Genomic DNA, 16,279 nt, shown 5'->3' with positions numbered 1-16,279 from the left:
AGTTACTCTACAGCAGCCTGAAGTCACTCCAAATAGGAGAGATTTTCTATGCAAATTTTCAATGCACTGAACTGTGTTTAATAATGTTTTTGTTGTCAGTTGTATCATCTTAATTCTAGTTCTGATGAAGTTGTCACCTCTTGTTATTGATGATTATAATTCAGGCACCGTCAATGTGAGTGGTACTGCACAAGACACTGCATTCCGACAATTTCTTCTTCAAAAAGCTAGCTATCAATGAGACAAGACAGATAAAAGAGACACAGTGGGTAGCCCAGTGAAGAAGATTCTTGAAGGATTTTTCAACTATTAGTGCTTAATAAAATAAAAGTATGTCATAAGAATGGCCGTACTGGGTCAAACCAGTGGTCCATCTAGCCCAGTGTCCTGACTTCTGCCAGCGCCAGATGCTTCAAAAGGAATGAACAGAACAGGGCAATTATCAGGTGATCCATCCCTTGTTGTCCATTCCCAGCAGTTAGAGGTTTAGGCTTATCCAGAGCATGTGGTTGTATCCCCGACCATCTTGGCTAGTAGCTAGTATCCTCCATGAACTTATCTAATTCCTTTTTGAACCCAGTTATACTTTTGGCCTTCACAACATTCCCTGGCAATGAATTCCACAAGTTGACTGTGCATGGTGTAAAGAAGTACTTCCTTTTTTATGTTTTAAACCTGCCACATATCAATTTCATTGGGTGACCCTTGTTCTTGTGTTATGTGAAGGGGTAAATCACACTTCCTTATTCACTTTCTCCATGCCATTCATGATTTTATAGACCTCTATCATTTCCACACTTAGTCATCTGTTTTCTAAGCTGAACAGTCCCAGTCTTGTTTACCCCTCCTCACATGGAAGCTGTTCCACACATTTAATTGTTTTTGCTACTCTTCCTTCTAACTTGTCCATTTCTAATATATAATTTTGAGACTAGAACTCGACACACATTCAAGGTGTGGGTGTACCATGGATTTACATAGTGGCATTATGATATTTAATGTCTTATTATTTATCCCTTTCTAAAGGTTCCTAACGTACTCTTAGCATTTTTGACTGCTGCTCCCCATTGAGAGGATGTTTTCAGAGAACTATCCACCATGACTCCAAGATATTTTTCTTCAGTGGTAACTGCTAATTTAGATCCCATCATTTTGTATGTATAGTTGGGATTATGTTTTCCAATATGCAATACTTTGTATTTATCATCACTGAATTTTCGTGTATCGTTTTGTTGCCCAGTCACCCAGTTTTGTGCTATTCCTTTATAACTCTTAGCAGTCTGCTTTGGAATTAACTATCTTGAGTAATTTTGTATCACCTGCATACTTTCCCACCTTGCTATTTACCCCTCTTTCCACCAATTTTACTCCGTTGTTTAACCATTTTCAGTCCTCTTACTATTTCTTTTAATTTGGGGTATACATTTAATTTGAGCCTCAATTATGGAGCTTTTAAAAAGTTTCTGTGCAGCTTGCAGGCATTTTACTTTTGTGACTGTTGTTTTTTATTCCATTTAACTAGCTTCCTAATGTTTGTGTAGTTCGGCTTTCTGAAATTAAATGCTCCGGTGGGAGGCTTCTTTTGTATTTCCGCTCCCCCCCACAAGGATGTTAAATTTATTTATATTATGGTTGCTGTTACTGAGCTGTTCAGCTATATTCACCTCTTGGACCAGATCCTGTGCTCTACTTAGAACTAAAAGAAGAATTGTCTCCCCTCTTGTTGGTTCCAGGACTAGCTGATCCAAAAAGCAATCATTAATGGTGTTGACAAACTTTATCTCTGCATCCCTTCCTGAGGAGACATACTTAGTCAATGTGGGGATAGTTGAAATCCCTCATTATTATTGGGTTTTTTATTTTGAAAGCCTCTCTAATCTCTCTGAGCATTTCAAAATCACCATCACCATCCTGGTCAGGTGGTTGGTAGTGTATTCTTAATGCTATACTCTTATTATTCAAGCATGAAATTTCTGTCTCTAGGGAATCTATGATACAGCTGGCTTCATTTAAGATTTTACTATATTTGACTTTTTCTTTCACATATAGTGCTACTCCTCCACCTGCAAAACCTACTTTGTCATTCCTATACATTTTATACCCTGGCATTGCCATGTCCCATTGATTGCCATCATTCCACCAAGTTTCTGTGTTGCTTGTTGTGTCAATATCCTCATTTGATAGCAGGCACTCAAGTTCACCCATCTTAAAGGGTATGTCTATACTACGAAATTAGGTTGAATTTATAGAAGTCAATTTTTTAGGAAGTTATTTTATACAGTCGATTGTGTGTGTCTCCACTTAACACATTAAGTCGGTGGAGTGCGTCCACAGTACCGTGGCTAGCGTCTACTTTTGGAGTGTTGCACTGTGGGTAGCTATCCCACAGTTCCCGCAGTCTCCGCCGCACATTGGAATTCTGGGTTAAGCTCCCAGTGCCCGATGGAGCAAAAACATTGTCGCGGGTGGTTTTGGGTACATGTCGTCAGTCGTGCCTCCCTCCGTGAAAGCAATGGCAGATAATCGTTTTGCGCCTTTTTTCCGTGCGGATGCAATGCTACTTTCAGCAGACGGTGCAGTAGGACTGCTAACTGTCATCATCGAACCACCGCTTCTGCTGCAACGCTGCTCTGCTGCTCTTGTCTCGATAGCGAATTTCTCCATGTTGGCTGTCATGGGCTCCCACTTCTGCTGCAACTCTGCTCTCCTGAATCCACCTTGCAGTCATCAGCCACCGCTTCCACTGCAACTCTGCTTTCCTGCTCTCCTACAGACGCCATACCATGGCAAGCGTGCAGCCCGCTCAGCTCAGCTCACTGACACCAGCGCTGTTGTGTCCTGGTGTTGCTGGCAGCGGACGGTGCAGTAGGCCTGCTAACCATCGTCATCTACTGCTTCCGCTGCAACTCTGCTTTCCTGCAGACGCCATACCACGGCAAGCATGGAGCCCACTCAGATCACCGCGGCAGTTATGAGCATTGTAAACACCTCGCGCATTATCCTGCAGTACATTCAGAACCAGAACTTGCAAAACCAGGCGAGGAAGCGACGGCAGCGTGGTGACGAGATTGATGAGGGCATGGACACGGACTTCTCTCAAAGTACGGGTCCCGGCAATTTGGACATCCTGGTGGCAATGGGACAGGCTTATGCTGTGGAACGCCAATTCTGAGCCCAGGAAACAAGCACAGAGTGGTGGCACTGCATAGTGTTGCAGGTCTGGGATGATTGCCAGTGACTGCGAAACTTTCACATGCGTAAGGGCACTTCCATGGAACTTTGTGACTTGCTTTTCCCTGCCCTGAAGCGCAAGGATACCAAGATGAGAGCAGCCCTCACAGTTCACAAGTGAATGGCGATAGCCCTCTGGAAGCTTGCAAGGCCAGACAGCTACTGGTCAGTCGGGAATCGATTTGGAGTGGGCAAATTTACTGTGGGGGCTGCTGTGATCCAAGTAGCCAATGCAATCACTGAGCTGCTGCTACTATCAAAGGTAGTGACTCTGGGAAATGTGCAGGTCATAGTGGATGGCTTTGCTTCAATGGGGTTCCCTAACTGTGGTGGGTCGATAGACGGAACGCATATCCCTATCTTGGGACCAGACCACCTTGGCAGCAGCCAGTACATAAACTGCAAGGGGTACTTTTCAATGGTGCTGCAAGAACTGGCGGATCACAAGGGACGTTTCATCAATGTCAACGTGGGATGGCCGGGAAAGGTACATGATGCTCACATCTTCAGGAACTCTGGTCTGTTTGAACAGCTGCAGGAAGGGACTTACTTTCCAGACCAGAAAATAACCATTGGGGATGTTGAAATGCCTATAGTTATCCTTGGGGACCGAGCCTACCCCTTAATGCCATGGCTCATGAAGCCATACACAGGGGCCCTGGACAGTCGTAAGGAGCTGTTCAACTATAGGCTGAGCAAGTGCAGAATGGTGGTAGAATGTGCATTTTGATGTTTAAAAGCATGCTGGTGCAGTTTACTGACTCGGTTAGACCTCAGCGAAACCAATATTCCCATTGTTATTGCTGCTTGCTGTGTGCTCCACAATCGCTGTGAGAGTAAGCGGGAGATATTTATGGCAAGGTGGGAGGTTGAGGCAAATCTTCTGGCTGCTGATTACGTGCAGCCAGACACCGGGGCGGTTAGAAGAGCACAGCAGGAAGTGCTGCGCGTCAGAGAAGCTTTGAAAACCAGTTTAATGACTGGCCAGGCTACGGTGTGAGAGTTCAGTTTGTTTCTCCTTGATGAAAACCCTCCCCCTTGGTTCACTCTACTTCCCTGTAAGCCAACCACCCTCCCACCCTTCGATCACTGCTTGCAGAGGCAATAAAGTCATTGTTTCAAATTCATGCATTCTTTATTAATTCGTCACATAAATAGGGGGATAACTGCTAAGGTAGCCCAGGAGGGGAAGAGGGAAGGACAAGGCCACACTGCACTTCAAAACTTATTGAATGCCAGCCTTCTGTTGCTTGGGCAGTCCTCTGGGGTGGAGTGGTTGGGTGCCAGGAGGGCCCCCCCACTGCATTCTTGGGCAGCTGGGTGAGGAGGAGATGGAACTTGGGGAGGAGGGAAGGCAGTTACACAGCGGCTGCAGCGGCGGTCTGTGCTCATGCTGCCTTTCCTGCAGCTCAACCATATGCCGAAACATATCAGTTTGATCCTCCAGTAGCCTCAGCATTGCCTCCTGCCTCCTCTCATCACGCTGCTACCACCTATCATCTTGCTCTAACCACCTCTCCCCACGTTCATTTTCTGCTTTCCTGGACTCTGCAATTGTCTGCCTCCATGCATTCTGCTGAGCTCTTTCAGTGCGGGAGAACTGCATGAACTCAGAGAACATTTCATCATGAGTGTGGTTTTTTTTGCCTTCTTATCTGCTCTGGCCTCTGGGACGGAGATGATAGGGGGAGCGCTGAAACATTTGCAGCTGCGGGAGGAAAAAAAGAGAGAGTAGTATTTTAAAAGACACATTTTAGAGAACAATGGGTAGACTCTTTCACGATGAATGGTTTCAAACAGCAGTGCCCTCCTTTCTCATACCAAGCACCCATTGGGTTGGCCATTTAAAAGTAGGGGCTGCGGTTTTCGGGTTAACGTGCAGCACAAACCCAACTAAACCACACCCCCTGCACCCAGTTCTCTGGGATGATCGCTTCACCCTTCCTCCCATCGCATGACTAGTATCAGGGAAGATCCCTGCCAGCCAAACGCAAACAGCTCAGCGTGAATGCCCCCCCACCGCATGTCTAAAAGCGGGGATGATTTCTTTTCAGCCACAGGCAAATAGCCCATCAGGAACGGCCACCTCTGAATGTCCTGCTAATAAAATTCCCCTATTTCAACCAGGTGACCATGAATAATATCACTCTCCTGAGGATAACACAGAGAGATAAAGAACGGATGTTGCTTGAATGCCCGCAAACACCAGGACCATGCAGCTCATCATAGAAGCCGCATGTCTGGGTTCTGACCAAGAGTGGCCGTTTGCCTGTTTGGTTTTTTGGCATCCTTGCCTGAACTCCTTAATTTTCATGCGGCACTGCTGCTGGTCCCTGTTATAGCCTCTGTCCTTCATTCCCTTGGAGATTTTTTTCAAATATTTTGGCATTTTGTCTTTGGAACGGAGTTCTGATAACATGGATACGTCTCCCCATACAGCGATCAGATCCAGTACCTCCCGTTCGGTCCATGCTGGAGCTCTTTTGTGATTCTGGGACTGCATGGTCACTCTGCTGATGAGCTCTGCATGGTCACGCCACGCTGGCCAAACAGGAAATGAAATTCAAAAGTTCCTGGTGCTTTACCTGGCTAGTGCATCTAAGTTGAAAGTGCTGTCCAGAGCAGTCACAATGGAACACTCTGGTATAGCTCCCAGAGGCCAATACCCATCAAATTGTGTCCACACTACCCCAAATTCGACCTGGTGATGTCAATTTCAGCGCTAATCCCCTCATGGGGGAGGAATACCGAAATCAATTTTAAGAGCCCTTTAAATTGACAAAAATGACTTCGTCATGTGGACAGGTGCAGGGTTAAATCGATCTAACGCTGCTAAATTCGACCTAAACTCGTAGTGTAGACCAGGGCTTAGTATTTAGACTTCTTTCATTTGTATGCATACACTTATGAAATTTGTCAATATTTACTTGTCTGCCTTCATGTGATGTAATTGAATGGGACTCTTTTTCGTTGCACTGTTTCTCTTCAGCTCCTAGCTGTACTTTATCTACTTCTATCCTCTCCTCTTCACTAGGATATAGAGAAACCCCGTTAATAGTTCATTAGTAGATCTTCCCCTAAGGATTGCCTCTGACCAAACCATATGCTCCTCTGCACCTGTCAGCTTTCTCCAGCCCATAGTTTAAAAACTTCTCTGCAATCCTTTTCAATTTTACATGCCAGCAGTCTTGGTTTAGGTGGAGCCCATCATTCCAGCATAGGCTCCTCTTTTCCTAAAAGGATCCCCAGTTCCTAATAAACCTAAAACGCTCCTCCCGACACCATTGTATCATCCATCCATTGAGACCCTGCAGTTCTAGCTGGCCCTGTGTGTGGAATCGGAAGCATTTCAGAGAATGCTACCATGGAGGTCTCGGACATCAATCTATTACCTCACAGCTTAAATTTGGCCTCCAGTACCTCTCCTCCAATTTTCCCTATGTTGTTGGTACCTGTCTGTTCCACAACCATTGGCTCCTACCCAGCACTGCACATGTCTGTTCAGATATCTTCGAAGATCCTCAATCTTTGCATCTGGTTGGCAATTCATCATGCGATTCTCCCAATCATCACAAACCAGTTATCTGTATTTCTAATAAATCCTCCATTACTATTAACATTCTCTTCCTAACAACTGGGATTCCTTCCCCCCAGAGGGGTATCCTCAGTGTGAGAGGATACCATCAAATCATCTGAAAGGAGGGTCTCAACTGTGGGATCGTTTCCCTCCACTCCAATTTGATGTTCTCCTTCCCTGAAACTTTCATCCTCCTTGACAGCACAGAGGCTGTCAGACTGGAGGTGGGGCCACTTTACTGTGTCCCGAAAAGTCTCATCTAGTGTACCTCTTTGTATCCCTTGGTTCCTCCAGTTCAGCCACTCTAGTCTCAAGAGCCCGTACTCGGCCTTTGAGGGCCATGAGTTGCTTGTGCCTAATGCACGCATAAGCTACCTCCCCACAAGGCAGGTAATTTTACATGCTGCATTCATTGCAATAAACTAGATAGCCTCCTCTCTACTACTGGACTTCTGCCTGCATTCTTTTTACTCCTGCAGATTTTTTTGCTTTTTTGTTTTGCCAAAGGTGGTTCTTCAAGTGGGTGCCTCTGTGTGTGTTCCATTCATGGAGTGCATGTGCCCCATGCACCTGAGACTGGAAAATGTTTTGTTTACAATGTGCATTGCTTTGCAAATGCACCCTACTGTCCATACTCCCAGTCAAGAGTATAAGGCATGGTGGGAACTGACCACCTCTCCTGTTCCTTTCTTCCACCTGCGGTCTGAGGTGGAACTTCTCTAGTGTCTGTAGCTTTACTTGGTGTTCTTTGTTTTATTAGTTTTAAATAGTTGCAAATAGAACTTTGTTAGCTTAGTTTTAGTTTTAGCTAAGCCTCTTACAGAGCTTCGTGGGTGACCTCCATCTCTGGGTACTGGGTACCTAGCATGCCCACAGCCCCAGGTTTCAAGAACTGGGTCCTTTGTCTTTGGACCCTCATGGCCAGTTACAGCCCTGACATATATGTCTGTTGCCTCAGAAAACCACATATTCCCTCCAACTGTAGCATCTGTGAGACTTTCAGTAGCCAAACTCATCAATACTGTGAGTTCAGACTTCAAATATTCCTGATGGATTGCTTGATGAGACAAGAGTCCAACCCCAGCCTGTGCCCTTTTGAACACGGTTGTCTCCGGCTCCAGGACCCCTGTAAGCAGAGTTAAGAACTCTAACAGAAAATGGGAAACACGAAGAGGATAAGAATGAACACCTCCACAACAACATATGTGAGAAACCCACTTCTAAATCCTCAAAGAAAAGGACTTTTTCCCTGACCCACTCAGTCAAGCAAGGCTATGCATTCCAGTACGGGTGTGTCAGGAGTTGAGTACTCATCCCTCAGCACTGAAAACCAAAAAGGTTCAGAGGCTGCTATCTACTGAAGTAGCAGTACTGGGACTGTCCTTGGTACTAGTGAGGGAAAGAAGTAATTGGATGCCTCCAGCACTGATGGTACCGATCGACCTGGAGAAGGAATCGCTGGTACTGAGAACCACTGCCTTACCAAAACTAGGATCCTGCGAGGTTGGGAGAGTATATGAGGCTTGCAGACAGTTCCTGCCACTTATCTAGAACCACCTCACAGGGTCCTAGAGTTTAGGATCCAGCCTGAGCCTGGAAGTCTACACTGCAGGTTTTTAATTGCAGTGCAGACATAACCTGAGAGAGTTCATGAAGGTATTATCAGGAGAGTTTCTGCACCTGTGTCATGAGGACATATTAGTGTTCCCTTACCAGGACAACTGGTTGCTCACAGGGAAGTCATGCTAGGAAGTTCAGGTAGCAACTCTATCCTTACTTGGCCTTTTACAATAATTAGGACCCTGAGTAAGTGCAGAAAAATCCACTATAACCCCATACAGACTATAGACTCTATTGGAACAACTCTGCACTCAGATACTGCCAGGACATACCTATTTCATGACTGGTTCCAGGCTATGATGATGCTCATCATATCAATGCTGCGGGAGCCCCCAAACAATAGTGAGATCCTATCTCACCCTCCTAAGCCACATTTTTTCATGTACATATGAGAGACCTTGTGGGAAACTTTATCTTCAATGTCTTCAGGCTTGGTTACAGATAGCCTCTGTCCCAGACAGACACAGTCTAAACAAGTTGATTTTGCTCCCCAACAGGATACTAGCCTCACTCACCTACTGGAAAAATATGGAGACAATATATGTAGGGATTCTGTTCATCTCTCCTCCACCCACCAAAAGTTGATTACAGATGCCTCTCTGTTAGGTTGGGGGAGCCCACCTAGATGAGCACATATCCCAAGGTACTCTGTGACCAAATGCTATACAGCAAAATGAAAGAAATTTTCCACATGGTGTCAGCATCATCAGTGATCCCCAGAGGGTTTGGGGAGATCCCAACTATGTTGGACTATTTCCTTTCTCTGAAAATGTTTGGATTGTCGTTCAGCTTCTTTCGGTACACTTAGAAGCTATTACTGCCTTTGAACCCCGGTGAACAACTATGGAATCGTCACCCATCTGGTCTCCATATAGTTATTTAAAGGCCTTTTCAGAGCCATTTCTCCAGTACTGAAACCAGCCCCAGTATGGGATGGCAATCTAGTTCTATTTGCATTAACAAATCCCCCTTTTGAACCTTTGTCCTCATATATGCTTTCAGTCATCTATCCATGAAAATTGCCTTTCTTGTCACAATTATCTCAACGAGGAGAGTGGAAGAACTGGGAGCCCTTATGACAGACCCTCTATATACAGTCTTCTATAAGGATAACGTTTTCCTTACGATTACATCCCAAGTTTGTTCCAAAGGTGAGCTCAGAGTTCCACCTAAACCATGTCATCCTCTTTACCTGTCTTATACCCAAAGCCACATGTCAGAAAGAAAACCATGAAGCTCCACACTTTGGATGTCCGATGAGCCTGAGCTTCCTACCTAGAGAGAACAACGTTCATCAGGAAATCCCCTAAAATATTTGTCTCCTTGGCTGAATGTATGGGAGGAGAAGCTGTCTCCTCATGGAGACTTTCTACATGGATTTTGGGCTACATCTTGCTTTGCTATAAATAGACTGCAATCCTCCCCCACAAGATGGGACGGTACATTTCACTAGGGTTCAGGCAGCCTCTGTAGCTTTCCTACAACATGTCCCTGTTCTCAAGATATGTAGGGCAGCAATGTTAGCTTTGTGAGACATTATGCCTTGGTGCCAGCTTCAACAGCAGGGGCCCCCTTTGGCAAAGTATTTCTTCAGTCGGAGGGTACAGCCAAGTTGCTTGCACCCTCCTTCTTAGTGAATACTGCTTTTGAGTCATCTTGAGTGAAATACATGTAGCAACCACGACTTGAGAAAGAAAGAAAGAATGATTACTACCTTGTACAGTAACTGGAGTTCTTCGGGATGTGTGGTCCCTATGGGTGTGTCTATGCTGCAGCTGGGGTGAACCTCCCAGTCAGGGGAGACATTAGTGGGGCTTGTGCTAGTTCACTAAAAATAGGTGTGTGGATGTTGCTGTACCATCAGAGGCTCAGGCTCGCTGTCTGAGCTCAAGCCCAGCCTACCCCCTAGATCCAATCTTGGGTAGCTAGCCTGAGCCTCTATCAGTGATGCAATGTCCACACTGCTATTTTTAGCGTACTAGGTTAAACCCCACTAGCATGAGTCTGTTTACTCAAGATGGGAGGCTTGCTCCGAACCGCAGTGTCAACATACCTTATGTGTATTCCACCATCACCTCTCCTTCCCTTGAGCTTTGGATCCTTATCCTTAGAATATTCCTGGTAGAAGAGGAACTGGAGAGTGGTTGTCTGCACTGCCCTTAAATCCTCAGCTTGGAGCACAAGGAGTAGGGACACTGCTAACAAAAATATTTTGGTCTCAGGCGCCACAGTTGCATATACACCTTGAGTGGAATACACACAGGGACCACTCATTATGAAGAACTCCAGTTACTGTATAAGGTAGGTACCCATTTTTTATAAGTCCCCATCTCATAAACACTTACTCTCATATATATAAAGATTTGCCGGATCAGGGCCTAAGTCTGGAAATGATAAAGTTGTGGTTGCTGGGGTAATCTGTACATTGTCACTTGTGCACATGCATAACAACGTGCGCTTTAATCAAATGCTCTTTTTTCCCCATTGCTTCATTTAGTGCACATATTGGATGATGGTCGGTGTGCAAGGCAAATGTTCTGAATTTATTTATTTATTTAATCCTCAATATGTGGTCCCCTACCCCATTCACTGCACATTCTCCAAGCCCACATTATAGACTCTGCCTCATTCACTACATGCCCTCCACTTTATGCAATGGATGAGACTAGGGTTCAAAGTGTGTAGGTTGGATGATGTGTGATGAAATTGGCAGGGGATCACACACTGAGCAATAAGGATAAAAATTAAACATTGAACAGCAACCATAATTGAACAAGGTCCATCCAGGCTGCACAATGAATATGATGCTGTAAAGGCATATTCAGAAAGAGGCAGAATAATGAAGTGCAGACAACTTTAATTTTGGCATTTCAAGACTTTTGAGAGCTTCACTTTGCAACCTTAACAATATTTTTACATATTTTTGTATGGAATAATATTGCACAATTTTACATCCTTTGGAGTCTGCCTTATTCCATATTCATCTTCATAATACTGACTTAAACAGTATTATACCCACTCACATGATGGTGATTGTGGCTCAGGCTTTCATGCTGCTCTGACCTTCAGACTGTAGACCTTATAGGTCATAAACTATTCACAAAAGCCACTGTAGTGTTAATTTCTTAATTTTGTTGCCATGCCATGCACTCAATATCCTAAAACAACTTTTTTTAAAGCAAATAATCTGGTCACTTCTAATTCCTTTTTCCTAAACTTTCAGAGGCTCTAATCCAGGGGTAAGCAAACTTTTTGGCCTGTGGGGCACATCTGGATATAAAAATTGTATGGCAGGCTATGAATGCTCACGAAATTGGTGGGAGGGGTTGCGGGCTCTGGGGTGGGGCTGGGGATGAAGGGTTTGGGGTGCAGGAGGGTGCTGGGGTAGGGGGGCTGGGGACAGGGGGGATTCAGGGGTGCAGGCTTCTGGCAGCACTTATCTCAAACAGCTCCCGGAAGCAGCGGCATGTCCCTCCTCCAGCTCCTATGTGGAGGTGCAACCAGGTGGCTCTGCGTGCTGTCCCATCTGCTGATGCCACCCCTGCAGCTCCCGGAAGCAGCGGCATGCCCCCCTATGACTCCAACACAGAGGCGCAGCACCGGCCAGGCGGCTCTGTGTGCTGCCCTGTCCGCAGGCACCGTCCTTGCAGTTCCCTTTGGCCACAGTTCCCGGCCAGTGGGAGCTGTGGGAAGTGATGCTTGGGGTGGGGGCAGAATGCGGAGAGAAACCTGGCTGCCCCATGTGTAGGAGCCGCGTGGCAAACTCCCAACCCCGCTCCCCAGCTGGAGCTCGAGGGCCGAATTAAAAGGCCTGATGGGCCGAATGCAGCCCACGGGCCGCAGTTTGCCCACCCCTGATCTAATCACTTATCTTGATTCCATTAGTGTGTTATTGTGTCAGTTTAAATAAATTAATCTGGTTTTGAGTCATAGGGTTGCAGAAAACAACTCAAAACGCAGCACTAGTGTCTGTAGCCCTGAAACCAAAATATTGTCAAAGTGATTGCTTTTCAAAATGGGTGAAAATATTTATTTTTATGCTGCATCTACACTTGGAGTTGGGGGTGTGATTCCCATGGAGTCCAGGCAGGTTTGTACTTGAGATGGCTAGCCCGTGCAACTGTTCACAGCTGCCTGTGCTACTGTGACTGTACTATTTTTAATGCATGAGCTCAATGAGAGCTAGCATAAGTATGTCTGCGTGAGCTAGGAATCACACCCCTAGCTCCAAGTGTAGACATAGCCTGGGTCTTAAACCTTTAGTTGCTAAGTTTTACTCCACAAGTAATACTTAAAGTGGAGTTAATCAGATCTTGAAAATAAATATGTATAATGGAAAATCTGATCATTAAATCCTGCTGTCATGGACAGTGCTTCTATAACCTATGATGTTATTCATTCACTTACTAATAATTTTAAATGCTATACAAAATGAAACCAAAAGGGACTATTTGTATTTAGTGAAGGGCCTTGGGGGTTGCCCGCTTTCCCGGCTTTATTTAAGCAAAAGTCATAAACATCAGATTTTGAATTTTTTTTACCAGATGTTCAAGAATAGAAGATGGAAAATAAAATTACATAAACAGCATCTGATACCTATAAATTCACAGTAGGATAACCAAGAAACCTGATTCTTTAGAATGGCAGACTATATTTTGTCTGTGCATGGCAGCCTTAAATTATCATATACTTACTGAATTTGTTAGATTTCTAAGGACTAAGTGTTTTACTATTGAATTACTATGTATTGATTTGAGGCTAAATTCTGAAATTCTTATTCCCTTGAAACCAATTGGAGTTTTCCATGAATAATGTCATCAGGGTTTGACTCTTAGTTTTTTTCATTTTGTTTTCAACTTTGTGCTAACAAATTATTCTAAAAACATGAAATACCTGCAATCTGTTGAATTTCCATATCATGCATAATTAATTAATTCTGAGTGGAGTTATGTGTTTTGATTTATTTTTGAGAAAGAAACGGATTAGCTCAACAACCGCTAGCAGTTACTCTTCGTTAATCATCAATTTGTTTCTAATTTTGAAGAGATTACTGAACCTAATGATAATTATATATCTACCTCAAAGTTTAAAAAGTGTTGCCAATACTAGGAACAAAAGGAGACTTCACACTGATGTTGGCCCTTCTTTAATTATTAACAATATGTGGGAATGGTCAAACAGTTCCCTTGCAAAAGTTGCCACCAGCAAGGTAAATAGAAATCACTTCCTTTTTAAGAAACAGAAGCCACTGAAATGTAATAAACTGTATTTCAAAATATCAGCAAATTAAAATGCAGCTTCACCATGCTCTCTACAGAGTTGGATTCTAATATAACTTTGGGGTTATGTCTCTTTTTTGCATGAAAGTTGAGTATTTTTTCTATTTTCATATATATATTCTTGAAAAATATTTTCCCTCACCTAACAGAACTGAGATTTTCTTTTTAATCTGAAAGACGTATTTCCTTCTGGTCCCTAATTTTAGCAATTTTGTTCATTGTGACCCAGTCTCTGACTGCTGACATAGATGTCACCTGCTGAGATAGTTTTATATACTTACACCAACCAGCTCCAGTTAATATAATATCCTCTTAATATGGGAAAGAATGCTTAGCCTTAGTGAAAGTTGAAACTCTGTTTCCAACTTCTCAGCTCTGGGACACTCTGGTAACAAATTTCTTCACTGGATTATTTGTGATGGTGGACATGCACATGGCAATGACACCCATCCCTTCACACTCTCTGCTTCTGCCTTTCTTATGAGCAATGGGGTACTGAAATTGTCAGAAATCCTGCTTTCGTAGGGCACCAGTTCTTTAAACTATCCACTATTCTCTTGAACAACCATTTTTTAAATTTTTGGGGGGCAGTTTCCAAGAATGTACTGTTTGGGCCTGTCTAAGTATCCCACTAAACTCCCAGAAATGATTAAACTATCACTCATGTTATCAGATCATTCATTTTTAAAATTGGAAAGTTTTGTTGTTTCTTTTGCTAGTGTAGAGTCAGCCCCAGTTAATAATAACAACTTAATCAGTCTGAAGTGTGTTATTTTCAATTATGTGGAAACAAGTATGAAAATCTGAATGTAATAGTTTTTAAATAAAACTGTTTAATGATTGTGGTTAGTTACAGTAATTAAAGTAATAATTAAATAAGTATCACAGAATATCAAGGATAAACTTTACGAAAATAAATTTCTGCTATAGATAGAAAAAATATCATTGTTTGATTATTACTCTTAATGTAGGGAGACATGAATGCAATTCATCTACTGTTAACAAAAAACTGTGTGTCAAAAAGTTATATGACCTGCTCATTGTAAGTCTTGAATCTTCAAAAGAAAAATCCAAATGAATTAAGAAGCTTTTTATAAAACTCTATCACTTCACCTCTTAAGAAGTAACTGTAGCTTAATCTTTGAGACTTCATCACACATTCACACGCAGAAAATCAAGTACTGTTTTATATCAAATATAGATTGACAACAATGTTTTCCTGCATCTGTTCTGCCCACATAAGAAGCCAGCTTCGTAGCCTGGATGTGTCCTGAGGCTGAAATTTCTTATAAATATAAGAATTTTTTATAATGGCAGCTGGGTATGGTATCCAGCTGTGGATCTGCTTATGTATTGTTTGCAGTATTCTCTGGACTTGTTTTATATAGTATATGGCAATATGTTGTCATACAAATGTCATGATTAATGCTTATTTACGAAAGCTTGTGTAAATATCTAAGAACTGAGTCAAACAATGTGCAAGTTAAACAGTATGTTTTCTGAATATTGGAATGACATATCCCAGGAGGCTATTGAGTTGGATAGTGGATGTTCTTTCTGCGTATATAGAACAGTTTCATGTGTAGCATGGAATCATCATTTTAGTATTGTTAAAAAGGAGTCTCTCTTACATTGTTTATACTTTATAACATTCATATTCCTTTTTTCTTGTGAGTTTGCCTTTTCATAAGAATCAACTAAAAGGGCAGTCAGTATCTCTCTGTGTGAGATAATCCAGAAGTTAGATTGATAGGGTTTTTTTATTGCTAAAACTTTTACTAATGAAAATTTTACAAGACCAGATTTATGACTTATATTTTTATGAACTATGTATTGTAGTTTGATTTTCTAGTATATGTTTAGACAAGCAGTGCTTTCAGAGTGAAACCACTATGTTGTAATTGTTGTTAATTCATTTTATAGCAGTATAGTCTCTTATTAGGATGTTATGCATTGTAAAAATTGAGCTCTGATATGTAGTTTAAATCTCGCTGGAGGATTTTGATGGTGTGATGGATTTTCCTACACCTAATTATGAAGAACTCCATCTATTTTTTCTTCTTTAGGTACAGCTTCTGTATGAACTGGCTGACATCATAAGCAAAGTCTGGAATAAGATTCAAAAGAGAGGTATGCTGTATCAATCTTCTGTTTACGCGGAATCCATGACAGGGCCTGCTCCTCCTACCTCTCCAATTAAAAGTAGTATTGGGACAGCTCCACCAGATACCAGCACATATAGCCCATCTGCTGACTTTGGAACCACTACAGAGGTAAGTGTTTCTGGAAAAAAAAATCCTATGAAGGACAATCTGCAAAGTGTGGCAAGTGACCAATTAAGAATCACAGAGATAAAATAAGAGTAACAGTATTCCTATATACTGTAGTTATGATTATAATCCTCTAAACATGTAATACTCTAAATTTGGGAAAACCAGGAGGAGGAAGGAAGGAAAATGGTTACAATATTGCTGCCATATTAATTATATAACAAGCTCACTGCCATTAGATGAATCTTGATTCTTTTAAACTATAAGTAGGCCTCTACCAAATTCACAGTCTCTTTTGGTTA

The 16,279-nt window shown here is 42.8% G+C and overlaps 1 protein-coding gene across 11 annotated transcripts in view; it reads left to right on the top strand.

Annotated features, from left to right (window-relative positions):
• VPS13B (vacuolar protein sorting 13 homolog B) overlaps nt 1-16,279 on the top strand; it is a 921,287-nt gene that overhangs the window by 539,140 nt on the left and 365,868 nt on the right. For 10 of the 11 annotated variants that reach the window (XM_073330465.1, XM_073330462.1, XM_073330464.1 and 7 more), the window contains exon 25: nt 15,774-15,980. In XM_073330465.1, the coding sequence (XP_073186566.1) occupies nt 15,774-15,980 (207 nt within the window). Of the gene's footprint in view, nt 1-164; nt 565-15,773; nt 15,981-16,279 lie in introns of those variants that run through there. The other variant, XM_073330472.1, reaches the window with a different exon arrangement.

The sequence above is a fragment of the Lepidochelys kempii genome, chromosome 2 (genome assembly GCF_965140265.1).
Source record: "Lepidochelys kempii isolate rLepKem1 chromosome 2, rLepKem1.hap2, whole genome shotgun sequence".
Classification (NCBI taxonomy): Eukaryota; Metazoa; Chordata; order Testudines; family Cheloniidae; genus Lepidochelys; species Lepidochelys kempii.
The sequence above is the reverse complement of the archived record's forward strand: the minus strand, read 5'-3'. Positions and strand labels throughout refer to the sequence as shown.